General features: G+C 49.0%; 1 protein-coding gene across 1 annotated transcript in view; it reads right to left on the reverse strand.

Moving 5' to 3' along the window:
* WWC2 (WW and C2 domain containing 2) overlaps positions 1–13,538 on the reverse strand; it is a 162,539-nt gene that overhangs the window by 21,636 nt on the left and 127,365 nt on the right. The window contains exons 10-14 of the mRNA XM_029226208.1: positions 7,936–8,025; positions 6,236–6,858; positions 2,904–3,033; positions 2,098–2,178; positions 1,918–2,004 (exon numbers count right to left, since the gene is read on the reverse strand). Of these exons, the coding sequence (XP_029082041.1) occupies positions 1,918–2,004; positions 2,098–2,178; positions 2,904–3,033; positions 6,236–6,858; positions 7,936–8,025 (1,011 nt within the window). The remainder of the gene's footprint in view (positions 1–1,917; positions 2,005–2,097; positions 2,179–2,903; positions 3,034–6,235; positions 6,859–7,935; positions 8,026–13,538) is intronic.

Consider the following 13,538-nt stretch of genomic DNA (forward strand, 5'->3'; position numbering starts at 1 on the left):
TATTAAACAAGAACTGCTGATGGTCATTCCCCAGGAATGGAACACATTATCCTACTAGAGGAAAAGAAACGCTAGTAGCACATTGTTAAGAAAATTTAAAACAGATGAATTTTAAAAGTTCAAAAAAAGCACTGCCTAGCATCTCAGAAGTCTCAGATATGACAAACCGTTTTATGCTTTGTCATATTTTGAGGAAGAGTCAGAGATAATAACTTCTAATACTACTTTATTTTATTTATTTATTTATTTTTTTACTCTCTTTTTTAACATCTTTATTGGAGTATAATTGCTTTACAATGGTGTGTTAGTTTCTGCTTTATAATAAAGTGAATCAGCTATACGTATACATACGTCCCCATATCCCCTCCCTCTTGCGTCTCCCTCCCACCCTCCCTATCCCACCCCTCTAGGTGGTCACAAAGCACCAAGCTGATCTCCCTGTGCTATGGGGCTGCTTCCCACTAGCTATCTATTTTACATTTGGTAGTAATACTACTTTAAAAGTGAGTTTTCTGAGCACGCATTACACGAGGATTGACAATTCCTGGAAACAGCATGAGGTATCTTCTTTTAAATACCAGAAAGAGAACACCCATTAAATCCCTCCCCACTCCCCCATTTCCAGGCTTTCTAATTCATATTCTAAAAAGCATCTTTCTCCAATTATAAAAACTGTAAATTCACATGAAGAACTGAGGAAGGCCATATTATTTCCGTATTTTGTATCAACATTGATTATGGAGATTCAGCATTAAAAACCTAGTGGACCCTGGGCCACAGTCGTTAAGGCTGGAGATGCAACAGAAGAAATCTTCTTTCCCTGCCTTCATGGAAAAGCAACAAAGGGAGGTATTTTAGAGAGGCGGGCGGGAGGGACGGGATGTTCTATTTTTCCAGACTCAGTTCACCTTGTCCCGGTGGCCTAACCACTTACACCATCCTCAAATGGTTCCGAGTGAAGAAAGTGAGATTTTACAGGGTTAGGAACCAAAGGCATAGGGGAAGGAAGGTTGGGGTGCTTTTCCTCTCATTCTGCTGCTGGGGAGGGGGTTGGGGGTCACTCACAGAGACCCTGTGGCCGCCGCCAACCCGCTGACGCATCAACTCTGCTTGTTGTCATTAATAATCAAAAAAAAAAGGTTTGACGTTAGGAGAAAGAAAGAACGACTCTGAGGATATTTCATGCTAGTTGTCGTCTCGAGCAGTGTCAATATTTAGCCCAAGGCTTTCGTTACGGGTTTAAGAACACGTTGCCATGCGCTCAGGAAGGGTCAGGCCGGGCAGACAAGCGACCGCAGGGCAGCCGGGAGCAGAGGCCTGGCATCGCACTCTGGAGGCCACCTGTGACTTCCTGCGTGCGCCCTGCTCTGGCAGAGGCGGGACGTTTGCCGGCAGCCCCATCCTGACATCAGGGGTTTCATGCAAGTTCGTGTTCTTGGGGGATTCTGTAGTTTTGCCTGGACTTGCGGGTTGGCTCTCCCTGTTCACACGTTCAACCCCTGGCGGGTCTGTCCTTTCCCTGACAGGCCACTCGAAGGTTAAAAGGCTGTCCACGGTGTGCTCCGAGATCTCAGCGTACTTACCAGGAGGGGGAAGTCACGAATGGTATCACCAGCCGGTCCTCCCTGAACACTACTGACAGGTATCCCTAACCTCAGTGCTGGGAAGTGGGCTCTCTGGGGTGATCAAGCCACTCCCCCATATGCCCTCCCTCCTCCCTGCATGGTTCATAAAACCAAAGGAGGGGATCGGCCCATATCACCCCCTCTTCGCCTTTATCTAGTGCCAATTAAGACACAGTCAGCCCTGCTATGTCTTTCCCACATCTTCACTTGGATGAATTGCTACATTACGATGGAAAATTCTCATGTGGACAATCTTAAGTTCTTTGATTTGTCCTCCACTGATTTTACTTACACTTTTGAAGTGTGAGGTATGAGGAAGGCATGAAGATTTCGGAGTTGTGCTACAATCACCATGAAACTTGACCTTTTTGCATCATATCTGTCAAAAGAGAAGCTGATGAGATAAGGAAGAGTATGGGCCACTTGTCACCGCACGGAGGCGAGACGCGCCCCTTCCTGCGCACATCCGCACCTGAGTCCGATCTGCACCTGGGCCGTCTCCGTGACGGCGACGTCCTCCTCACTGTACAGGACATCTTCGACTTCACTGGGCCTGGGGGCAGGGAAACAGCAGGTGCAGGTGAACGTTCGTGAACGGAAACATGCAGAGCTATGGTTGCTGTCTGCCACTTACTGATTCTGAATGGAAACCTGAACTAACAGAATTCCTCAGGACTTCACTAGGGGTCCAGTGGTTAAGACTCTGCACTCCCAAAGCAGGGGGCACGGGTTCCATTCCTGGGAAGGGGACTAAGACTGTGCAAGCCACACGGCATCGCTAAAAACAAAACAAACCAAAACAAAAAACAGCACTCCTCTACTAGCCAGTGGGCCTGACCCCACCGCAAGCTCACTTGTAAAAGTCGTGCTTCACCTTGTCAAGAGGAGTCTGCGTCTGGGCCTTGAGGGGAATGACTTTCTGGTGCCTGGGCTTCCAGAGCCTCCCCGGGGTGTATGGCACCCCAGATACACCAGGCTTTCTGAAATCTGCATACACGAAACGCTTCACGACGCGCCAAACAGGCACTGGGCAAGCCCTGCAACGCTCTCATTAAAAACGAGTTTACGTCTCTAAGAGGCTCGGCTGCCTTTGAGCATATCGGCCTGGTCCTCATTTCCCTGCTGATGGGATGTTCTGGTATCCCTGGAATTTTCAGCCTGCCACTTCTTTAATGCCTACAGCCCTTTACCCTGCACAGAGTGGAATAAGGGCAGTGCGCTCGCGGTCTGTCACCCCGCGCCCGGCTGCGCGGAGAGGGCACCGTGCTGGGTCCTTACTGTTTCACGAAAGCTTCGTAGACCCCGCTGTCCCCGGCCACGGACTCATCCGAGACCGCAGCCGACACGCAAGTGGTTTTCTCCCCAAGCAAGTGGATTCCTCTTCTTTTGGGTAATGATTTTTCCACATCTAGGGAGGGGAGAGTGACAGCACTAATTAGAAAAAGTTAAGTACAAAATGCACACATGGTTTGGTTCTGAGGAATCCAAAACGAACTTTCGACCTGAGAATCAAGGATGCTACTATTCAAATCAACAGAAGTGAAGGATTCCAGGCACTGCGACTTATAAGGTTCCTGGGATGCCAGTTATTTGAGAAAGAATTGGCTGCTCCTCTGTCCTGGATATTTTAAGGGAAGGGATCCATTGCACACTTTCTCCAGGGCCCCTTGCCTCCCCTCCTCGGCACTCACTGCAGAGAACGCAGTCGCGGGTGAGGAGCTGTCTGCCTCCCTCAAGTACTGGAGACGTTTCTATAAGAGAGCTTCCCGCGCTCAGTGGAGAGGAAGGCTTCCTCCTCTTTTGCTCGCCCCTTCTCTCCAGGCTCCCTCTCCTGAGCTGCCGCTCTAATAGAAATTAAAGAGTCTTTGACGCACAGAACTCCTCACTGGCTAATACCGCTGAAAACTTCGTGCTACTGAATCTTCACCGATCACCACTTAACTTTTGATCTCTGACTCATATTCATACCCCGGCAACCTGCAGAGAGCTGGGAGCCTCCTTTAAGCTGTGTTCCTGTGTAATAAGCTACAAGCCCATGGCGTTCTTTCATCCTCAGGCAGGCGATCGGGATCAGTACTGGTATGCTTTTCGCCCCCCTTCTGAGTCATGACTTTACATCTTGTTAATATGTTTAAAATTTAAGGCTTCAGATCACAGGACTGATTGCTGCATTTTCCCTTTTATTTCTGGCAGTGGGAATGCTTCCCGCCCCCCATGATGAAGTGCCTTCTCTCCACCCACCCCTCTTTGTGAGGGGTGAAGGTGATGACATGATTTATTGATTACCCCCAGGAATGACCACAGCAGCCTGAAATTGACTTTGACAATGACAGAGACTGACTGCGGAAGGACTTCCGAGTTATTCCAACTTGATTTCTGCCATCCAGCAGGGACTGGTGCTGGACAGTCAAATGTATATAAAAGGAACTCAACTTTAGCTGAACAAGAGTCTAGAGCACTGACAGGTGACCAGTGTCAATATCATGAGCCACCTGCCCCCATGCCAAGGTCAGACATCCCCCCCATGGACCGAGTGTCGCTGACCTGACCTGGAGAGAATTAGTCTTTAGGGTCAAATATATGCTTTCGGTTGTTTTCACATGTGAAACTGAATATTACTTGCAAACAAAGCTCTTGGATATATTTTCCCCTAGTGTGACTTTTCAACAGCAGTGTTCTAACTAACGTGCATTTAAAAAGTTAAACGTTGTTTCATAGACACTCTGGAGATACCATTCTGCAGGCACAGACCCCTCAGACAGACACGGGAGCAGATCAAGGGTAGGGAGCGAGGCGTCGGACGCTGCGGGAAGCGCAGGGACGTCGGTGCCTCAGGACGGCCAGGCGGGGCAGACCCTGGGAGGTTCTCTCCCTCATCTCGTGCTTCACCAGCATGCAGCCTCATTTACCGGCCCCTCCAAACTGACTGAATGTGGACAGGTGGTCACTAGAGAACACTCCAAGTACATGAAGAGCAAAAACAGCTTTGAGATGCTCAAGAACTGTAAGATCCCTCAGGTCCAAAGCACAGAAGAGTGGCATAAAACCACTCCACTTTCTTCCTTCTTTCTCCCTTGCTCTGTCCTCCTTTCGTGAATGTCAGTGGTTTGTGACAGGAACTGGGTTTAGCAGAGTTTTTGTATTCCTTAGTGTCATACAGTTAACATTAATTACTGTGAGCTGAGTGCCGAGAACCAGGCACGGCTGGGTGCTTCAGAGGCAGGATGAGAGCGCTAACCCCTCCAGCACCCCACAAGGTAGATGCTGCCTCGTGCCCACTTCGCAGGTGAGGAACAACAAGCCCGAGAGACCCGGTGACGGGCTCGCCGGAGCACGGCCGGCCTACGGGGCCACTGCGATGCGAGGGCAGTCCGGACTGGCTTCAGGGGCAGCACGCACCGGGCCGCGCGCGAGGCCCCAAGGCAGGTTTCTGCTTTGCTGGAGCCATTAGGTAAGCAGCGCTCCAGTGCTATTTTCTTTGCGGTTATTATTCCAACAACACATCACTTGTTGGCACCTGCCAGGCGGGCAGCACGCAAACCACACAGCATCTCCTACGCTGTCTCTGCCCCAGGCCACTGGCAGGCGGTGGCTCAGTCCTCAGTATTTGAAACCACACAAACGAGATGGATCCCTCTACCTCTCTAAACATCTGAAATGGCCAATCAATCAATACCTAGAATTCCTAGGACCAAAAGTACAAAATAAATATGCTTACGGAAACAGCAGGAAAATCCTTCTAAAGAGCCTGTCTTCTCCTGCACTGTGGACGCGCAGGGGCCTGTGTGGCTCTGAGCAGGCCTCCTGGGACCAGCACTGGACTTTGTTTCTCATTTGGTTTGGGGCTGGCTCCTCGGAGCCCAACTGCGATCACCTGCCAAACAAGGTACCATCCCGTTCTCCTTACAACCACATCTAGTATAGTAAAACCTTCTGCCTCGCAACGGTAAACAATTACAAGTATTAAACGCTCCCTCTGTTTGGGTCTCTGTGAGCACAGATGCAGCAGTAAGGACTCAGGCCACTGCGCTTTCTTGGGCTGCAACTAGTACCGTGGCCACAAGAGGGCAGGGTGACACCACGCATGGGAGCCGGCTTTCTCCCCATTAACTTTCCGCAGAGAGGGAGAGTCCGGCATGAAACAAAACTCATCGTTATTTATATAGAATTCCCACAGCAACCTAAACATTGAACCTTGGTACTAATTAGCTGGTATGCTAATTGCCTTGGTTTTCATCTGTTTTAGGCCAAGTTTGAAAAGAAGGTCCTCTTCCCTTTCTTGCTATTTCGGAACCAGAACCTATTTGCAAGCACGAAGCACGTTCACAAAATGTGTTCCCGGGCAGATGCCATACACAGTGGGGTTCTACACAACAGAGTGGATGCTCGATGATTAAATCTATCAAATACGGAAGGGGATTTGCGTTTGATCAAGAGAAAATGTGTACGTTTATTAATAAACATTCTTTCCCAAATGAAGCCAAAATGAAAAAAGAGCAGCAGAAAGAGAAGGGGGACATATACCCTTTGTTTCCGTGGGAAAAGTAATCTCCAGTCACTCTCCGTGAAATGGTCAAGAGGGATGCGCGAGAGCAAGGGTCTCCGTTTACCTGCAGGCCCTTCATGCGGCAGCGCCCTGGTGCGTTCGGTGAGGTCCTTATCCTCTGAGAGAGACGGGGGCGCTCCTCCCGGGTCAGAGTCCAGCAACGGCTGATCTTCTCCGAGGCCAATGTCTGCAAAGTGGCTGCTCAATTCACAGTCCTCAAGGTCAGCAGAGAAGTGATGGAGAGGGACGACGTCGTGGGGAGACAGGGGGAACGTGCCTTCTGAGACCAAGGGAGAGCCCGGTGGGGACAGGGAGGAAAGGGAGGACCGGGAGGACAGGGATGCCACAGACGTGGGGGCCTCGGGCAGGGCGGGGGCGCGGCCCGGGGCCGCGGCCGCTGCCACACAGGGACCGCTCCGGCCAGGCTGGCTGGGGGACTTGGCCACTTCGTGTTCGTGGATGGTGGTGATGGGTCCGGAAGGAATGTAGCCACCTTTCTCCTGCAGGAGGAAGTCCAGTTTATACTGATAATCCGGGTCCAGCTGGTCGCCCTGACTGGTGTAGTAGAGCTCGCTGGAGCTGAGGGAGTTGAGGGACCCTCTGCTGGACGTGTTCAGAGACCCCCGGCTGGAGGCCAGCGAGCCCAGGCTGCTCCCGGACGACATGGACAGCGTGCTGGCGGAGAGGCTGGGAGGGGAAAGCACAGCTGTAAAAACCGGGACGATGTGGAGACCCCTGCCGGCTCCTTCGGGCCGAGAGGAAAGAAACCCAGTGACACCAAAGAGCAGAGTCAACGACCGGGGTAAGAGAACTTGCTGTCACCCCACACGTTTCCAAGCTTATTCGTGAATGCTTCCAACCTGACTCTCTAAAGACTCTTTAAGCAGCAATCCTACTCATTAAAAATCATCCCCCTTGTGCAAAAGTTACAAAAAATTTAAAAAGCGATCAAATACCTATTGATAAATCTACCTGCATAAATATCCAGAGGCAACTATGCAATTAAAAAATACAGAAGTTGGGCTTTCCTGGTGGCGCAGTGGTTGAGAGCCTGCCTGCCGATGCAGGGGACACGGGTTCGTGCCCCGGTCCGGGAAGATCCCACATGCAGCGGAGCGGCTGGGCCCGTGAGCCATGGCCACTGAGCCTGCGCGTCCGGAGCCTGTGCTCCGCAATGGGAGAGGCCACAGCAGTGAGAGGCCCGTGTACCGCAAAAAAAAAAAAAGCACCATGGCAGACTAAGAAAAAATACAGAAGTGGGAGGGAGGTGTAATGAACCCAACAGCATGAAGGGTTAATGCAGTGACTCTACTTTTAAAGAATCAAACTTTTTATTTTGAGAAAGGAAGAGGCCAGCTTCTAAAGACAAAGGCCCCTGGGCTCACTCGCCTTCCTCCTCTTTCTATGTATATTTCAGGATGTATATTTTCAGGCAAATCTCCCCCACCTTCCCTTTTTAAAAGAAGGGATGAGGTGGAGAAATGTGTCATTTTCCTAAGTATGTCCTGATAGTTGAAATACATCTTCTTCCCAACACATTTTAAACATGTTCCAAAAAGGACCTTGGGGTTCATGAAACAAAAATAAACCAAACCCAAATTCCTGCATTTTTAAATTTGGTCATCCGAGTTTTAATTGTATTAGTATAACGATTTTCCTACTTTTAAGTCATTGAAAATAAAGAGAAAAGTAATCAAAGATGAACTACAACATGCCTGGATGCAGTCAAGAAAAATGTTCCCCTCAAGAACCAAACAGGCTTACTTTTTAAGTTGTGAATGCAAATATGTAGTTAATTTAGTAGTTTCTTCAAGTTTCTGTAGCAGCTCTTTCCTTCGCTCTTCCAATTTCAATCTAGACAAGAAAAAGAAATGAATTTATTTTCACAGAACTATGATCAAGCAGGAAAAGAAAGATTCTGAAAGAAAAGAAAGATCCTTATTATTTTCCCCTTGTGAGATCCAAATGAACTCGACACAGAGAAAACAGAGCCACCTGCCAGAAGGAAAGTGGGCAGAGCCGTCCACGGCCACTGAGCGAAGGGGGAGAGCTGCACCAAATGGCCGGCATTACTGAGAACTTGTGAAATTTTGGTAGTCCAAAATTTTCTTAAATGGGTAAGAAAACCTCACGCTCTTACAAGTTAGGGGAAGACAGTGGGGAGGAAAAGAACAACGAAAAAACCGAACAAACATTAAAGATCCTTCTGCAGGCTTGAGACTTGAGCTTCCGTTACTAAAACACTTGACTGCAATAATGGGGAATTAGAAAAGATCATCTGAGTACTGAACTTGGTAAGGGCTGTTCCAAAATCATAGTTAGTGATAAAAATTCCAATCTTATTTTGATGAGAACTTTGGCGATGAAGGAACAAATTAGTCCATATTGCCAGTGTGAGCTAATTTGGGCTTAACTGTTTAAGCAAGAAAAAGACATAAAAGTGATTTCCTTTCCCATCGATGGCACCTCTCATCACCTGTACTGGATTTTCATGAAATTTCATCCACATTCAGCTGAACAAGTTTTTATGAGGATTTTTTAGAAAAAAAAATCTGAGTATTATGGAATTGTGTACTTGAGTAAGCCATTTTAAAATATATCAAGCATACTGTCTGTGTCAGGAGTTTTAGACATCATTGAAATGAGCAGAATGGGACCCAGAAAACCACCACTTTTTTTTAAATCTCCTAAATATAAACAAAAACTCAACCAGGAAAAAATATTAATTCAAAGTAGATTAACTGAATTAGAAGGTACATAAAGGTCCAGAGAAAGTCCCCGAATCTACTAAAACCCATGTCTCCTGATACAGGAGCAATACTTTTTTTTTTGCGGTACGCGGGCCTCTCACTGTTGTGGCCTCTCCCGTTTTGGAGCACAGGCTCCGGACGCGCAGGCTCAGCGGCCATGGCTCACGGGCCCAGCCGCTCCGCGGCATGTGGGATCTTCCCGGACCGGGGCACGAACCCGTGTCCCCTGCATCGGCAGGCGGACTCTCAACCACTGCGCCACCAGGGAAGCCCGGAGCAATACTTTTGAAGTAAGTTTTAAAACCAAGTCCCACACACACAAATGAAGGCTTTTCTGGTGTGGTAAGGAGGCTTCAGAGCAACACAGTGTGTTTCAGGCTGAAATTTAAATCCAAATCTTTCCCATTCCAGTCAGTCACATGTGATGGTCCCCCCAGGCCCTCCTCTGGCAATGGTTCAGGTGCTGCCCTTCCAGACCTTTCCCGGTTGCCTTGAACTGAGGCCTGGCTTGTGTTCCCCAGTTGAACCCTAAGCTCCCGGAGGGCAGGCTCGGGCTCTTTCTCCCTCCTCTACCCAGGCTGCCTGGAGAGCCCGGCACCCCTCCCCGGTCCCCTCCCTGCAGGTGTCTAGATCACGTCATTGGAAGAAGCTTAAAGAAGACCCTGGGGAGGTCTAGTGAATGTCAAAAAGTGGGGGGCTTCCCTGGTAGCACAGTGGTTGAGAATCTGCCTGCCAATGCAGGGACACGGGTTCGGGCCCTGGTCTGGGAAGATCCCACATGCCGCGGAGCAACTAGGCCTGTGGGCCACAACTACTGAGCCTGCGCGTCTGGAGCCTGTGCTCCGCAACAAGAGAGGCCGCGACAGTGAGAGGCCCGCGCACCGCGATGAAGAGTGGCCCCCGCTCGTCGCAACTAGAGAAAGCCCTCGCACAGAAACGAAGACCCAGAATCTCGCCTGAGGCCACCCCTGAAATAATGAGAAACCCACAATGTAAGTGGAAAACAGGATAATTTGAGGGAAGCAGCAAGTGCTTTTCTGACAGGCGTGTAGGTACCGAGAAGAAACGGAGGGGGTCTGGGGTTGGTGAAGCACCGTTTGCTCTGTGATGAAACTAAGTCTGACACAGTGAATGTCAAGTTCCCAGAGGTGTCTCCCTGAAACCCTGCCGGCAACCCTGTGGCTGTCCTCTGTCAAGCACTGCACCTTCTGTCTCTGATGGAATCAGAGCCTCTCCCAGTGGGAGCTGGTTCCTGGTATCCTTCCTGGGAAATGACCTCCCCCACTTCCTCTGGACCAGGGACTAGAAGAAACTGCTGAGATGTCAGCCCCCTCAGGAGGGTGCGCCCCTGTCTCTCCTCACCCTTCTCCAGCCCCCGTCCTGCTACTCCTCCTGGGTGAGAAAGACCTCTTCAACCTGACCCCGAAAGACCCCTCCCACGGTCCCGCTGTTCCACACCCCTGCCCAGCTGCCCTGGACAAGACAAGGGGGCCCTTGCACCCTCCACCTCTGCCCTCGGTGCCCTGAGGGGGAAAGCTCCATGTCATCTACAGAAGTAAGAAGTTCCTTTTCCATTAAAAAATATATGACACTCATACCCCCCGCCCACTTGCTATAAGAACTTTTTCAGAATCAGTGGCAAAAACATTCATATGATTAAGAAACAAGACACCCTGGCAAGATGCAAGGCAAAACCCCTAAGATTTGTGAAAAAGGAAGGAGCAATGTTAAGATCTTATCAGCCATAGAAAAGCACAGAGTTTACGGAATTTCAATAACTGTAAGGAAAGAATAGAAGGATGTGTAACAAGTCTTTTTTTCATTTGAGAGCAATTTCTCTTTCCCGATGCGCTTTATGACCACTAGGGGGCGAGCTCCGTCTCCGCGGGCGGTCCCGCGAGTAGGCGACACTGAGGACGGGGCTGGTGGGCACAGCTGGGGGACTCTGGGAGCTCACACAGCGGCTGAAAATTCATGTGAGTTTAGCTCCTTCAGAGACCAAAATTCAGCAATGACTCAGAATCTCGCCTGAGGCCACCCCTGAAATAATGAGAAACCCACAATGTAAGTGGAAAACAGGATAATTTGGGGGAAGCAGCAAGTGCTTGTCTGACAGGCGTGTAGGTACCGAGAAGAAACGGAGGGGGTCTGGGGTCGGTGAAGCACCGTTTGCTCTGCGATGAAACTAAGTCTGACACAGTGAATGTCAAGTTCCCAGAGGTGTCTCCCTTGACCTCCTGCTGGAGCACCGAGGAAATACACTGCCTGCAGAGGGCTTCTCGGGCCTTCTGGCTGGGGGGATGACCCCGTTTCAGCTCAAAAGCAACGACAAGCACAGCAGGAATATACACAGGCAGTGGGAAGAAACGATGAGGTTGGTGAAGGGTAGGAAACGGGGAGAGCATATGGGGAGTAAAGTAAAACCACCACCACCAACAAAGCCCAAAGCCACACCGTGCTGTGCCCACTGGGAAACAAAGGACTCCAGGTGCACTTCGCAGGGGTTCTGCTCTCTTGCACAGGGAATGCTGGGCCATTTTGCAGCCAAGGATAGCGGTGAGAAAACTGCAAGCTGCTCCAGCAAGAAAGTGTGAGTCCCTCAGCCTTACCCTGCTTTATCATGGGGTTCTGCTTTTGGCCGTGGACAGCAGAGAGGAAGCTGGTGTCCATTTTCTGTAATGCTAAATGACTTGACCCTTCCAAATGACTCAGACAGCCAACATATCACAAATATGAAACATACACATTTCCCTTCCTGCTAAGATCTCAATTGTGGGACGTGGGCCCATGCACGGTCGTAAGTCAGAGGGGCCATCCAAACCCGTGGATGGCCCCCATTACTCCCTGTGCGACTCAAACCCCACGGCTGGATCTCACTAGATAGAGAATTATTTTGTATAAATATTTTATAGCTCCTCTTCCGGATGAGATCAAGCCTACTGTTTCTGCTGGAATTTTGACAGTTATTATGTGTGTGCAAACAAAAGTATAAAAGCCAAAGTCTAGGCACTTAAACTATATTTTTAACGTTACTACATTAGTCATTTTTGAAGCTCCAGTCCTAATGAAGAAGACAAACAAGGGACTTCCCTGGCAGTCCGGTGGTTAGGACTCTGCACTCCCAGTGCAGGGGGCACGGGTTCTATCCCTGGTCGGGGAGCTAAGATCCCGCATGCCACGTGGCCCGGCCAAAAAAAGAAAAAACAGACAAGACATCATGCCTGTAAAAGCTGATTCAAACAAAGAAACAAATGCCTGTTTTCTTTCTCTCCCAGAAAAACTTTGAAGTCCACTGGTAGGGCCCTTCCCGGATTCAGATACTGCAGAGTAGGACCCTGAGATGTCAGATGTCCGTACGTCACACAGGCATAATTACATGACATTCATTAAGGGCGACATAACACAAAGGGTCACTGGTGTTTTATCTACGAGCCACACAAAGCTAAACCGTTTCATCCTATTTGCTGATGATTATCAAACGTTTATCCTAGGAATTTAAGAAACACGGACACAGACACTCACATACAACATGGAGGTCATTCAGGAAAACAACTGAATTCTGCCTTCTCGCCCTTTCTTTTTGTTCCTTGTGGTCTTGGTCGGATGGCTCCCTACCTGGCCAGCCTTGCTGACACCTTCTAGAGACGTCAGAGTGGGAGGGGAGGAGAAGCAGGGGCAGGTGGGTGATGAGAATTATTTAAGATGGTGAAAGGATGGCATCTGTAGCGGGTTCCCCCTTTGATACTTTTTCACGCTCCCTAAAGCTGTGATGCTGTAGCTATGCGTTATCTCCAGCAGCATTTTAACTCACACGGTTAAACAAGTGCTCACGCTAATACCTCCCCAGGAATGTCAGAGGTTCTTCCCTCCCCCGTCTCCTCCACCACCGCACTTTTCAAATGTTTTGATATTATGTTGACACACAACCTTAAACATTTATAGGAGACAAGGAATTAGAAGGCAAGAAGGCAAGAAGTTAAAAAAAAAAAAGTGACTGGATTATGGGTGTGTATTTTAAACTTATTCCCAGGTCACTTGAAGTTACGCAAATGTGAATCTCTCTCCCTTCATTCTGCTCCTTACTTGTTGGCCTAAAAGATGGATGCGCAGTGGTTCTAAAGGGCCACACGGTCTATGGCTGAAACAGGTAAACAGGTGTCTGACCATTAGTCAGCAAGGCCTGGACACAGGGCTGCTGTGCAGGTGTCCTCACGGCAAACACACACAGGGGTTCCCTGCTTAAGAGTCTAGATGATCTGCCTACAGAACTGGAGTTTTTAGATTAAGTGATCAATTTACACCTTCCCACAGAAAGATGAGAAAATTGCTTAAAGCATTTTCCTTTATATTTTCTCCTGCTTCAGAGGAGGGTTTCAATTGACAAACAAAACCCAAGTGAACATTTTGTGACCTGTTGAGATATCAAAGGGAGCAAGTTGTCTTTTCCTTGTGAAATGAAAAGCAATAAACTTTTGCATTCTTGTGAGTAATAAACCCAGAATAGGAAGCTTCAGCCGCTCTAACAGTCCAGATAATCTCTCTTATCAGAGTGCAATAGTTTACAGCCACTGTTATCAGCCTCGGTCGGCGATGGACTGCATTCCTGGTTTTCTGTCA

This window comes from Monodon monoceros, unplaced genomic scaffold (assembly GCF_005190385.1).
Source record: "Monodon monoceros isolate NGI ecotype Baffin Bay Population unplaced genomic scaffold, NGI_Narwhal_1 Super_Scaffold_17, whole genome shotgun sequence".
Lineage (NCBI taxonomy): Eukaryota > Metazoa > Chordata > Mammalia > Artiodactyla > Monodontidae > Monodon > Monodon monoceros.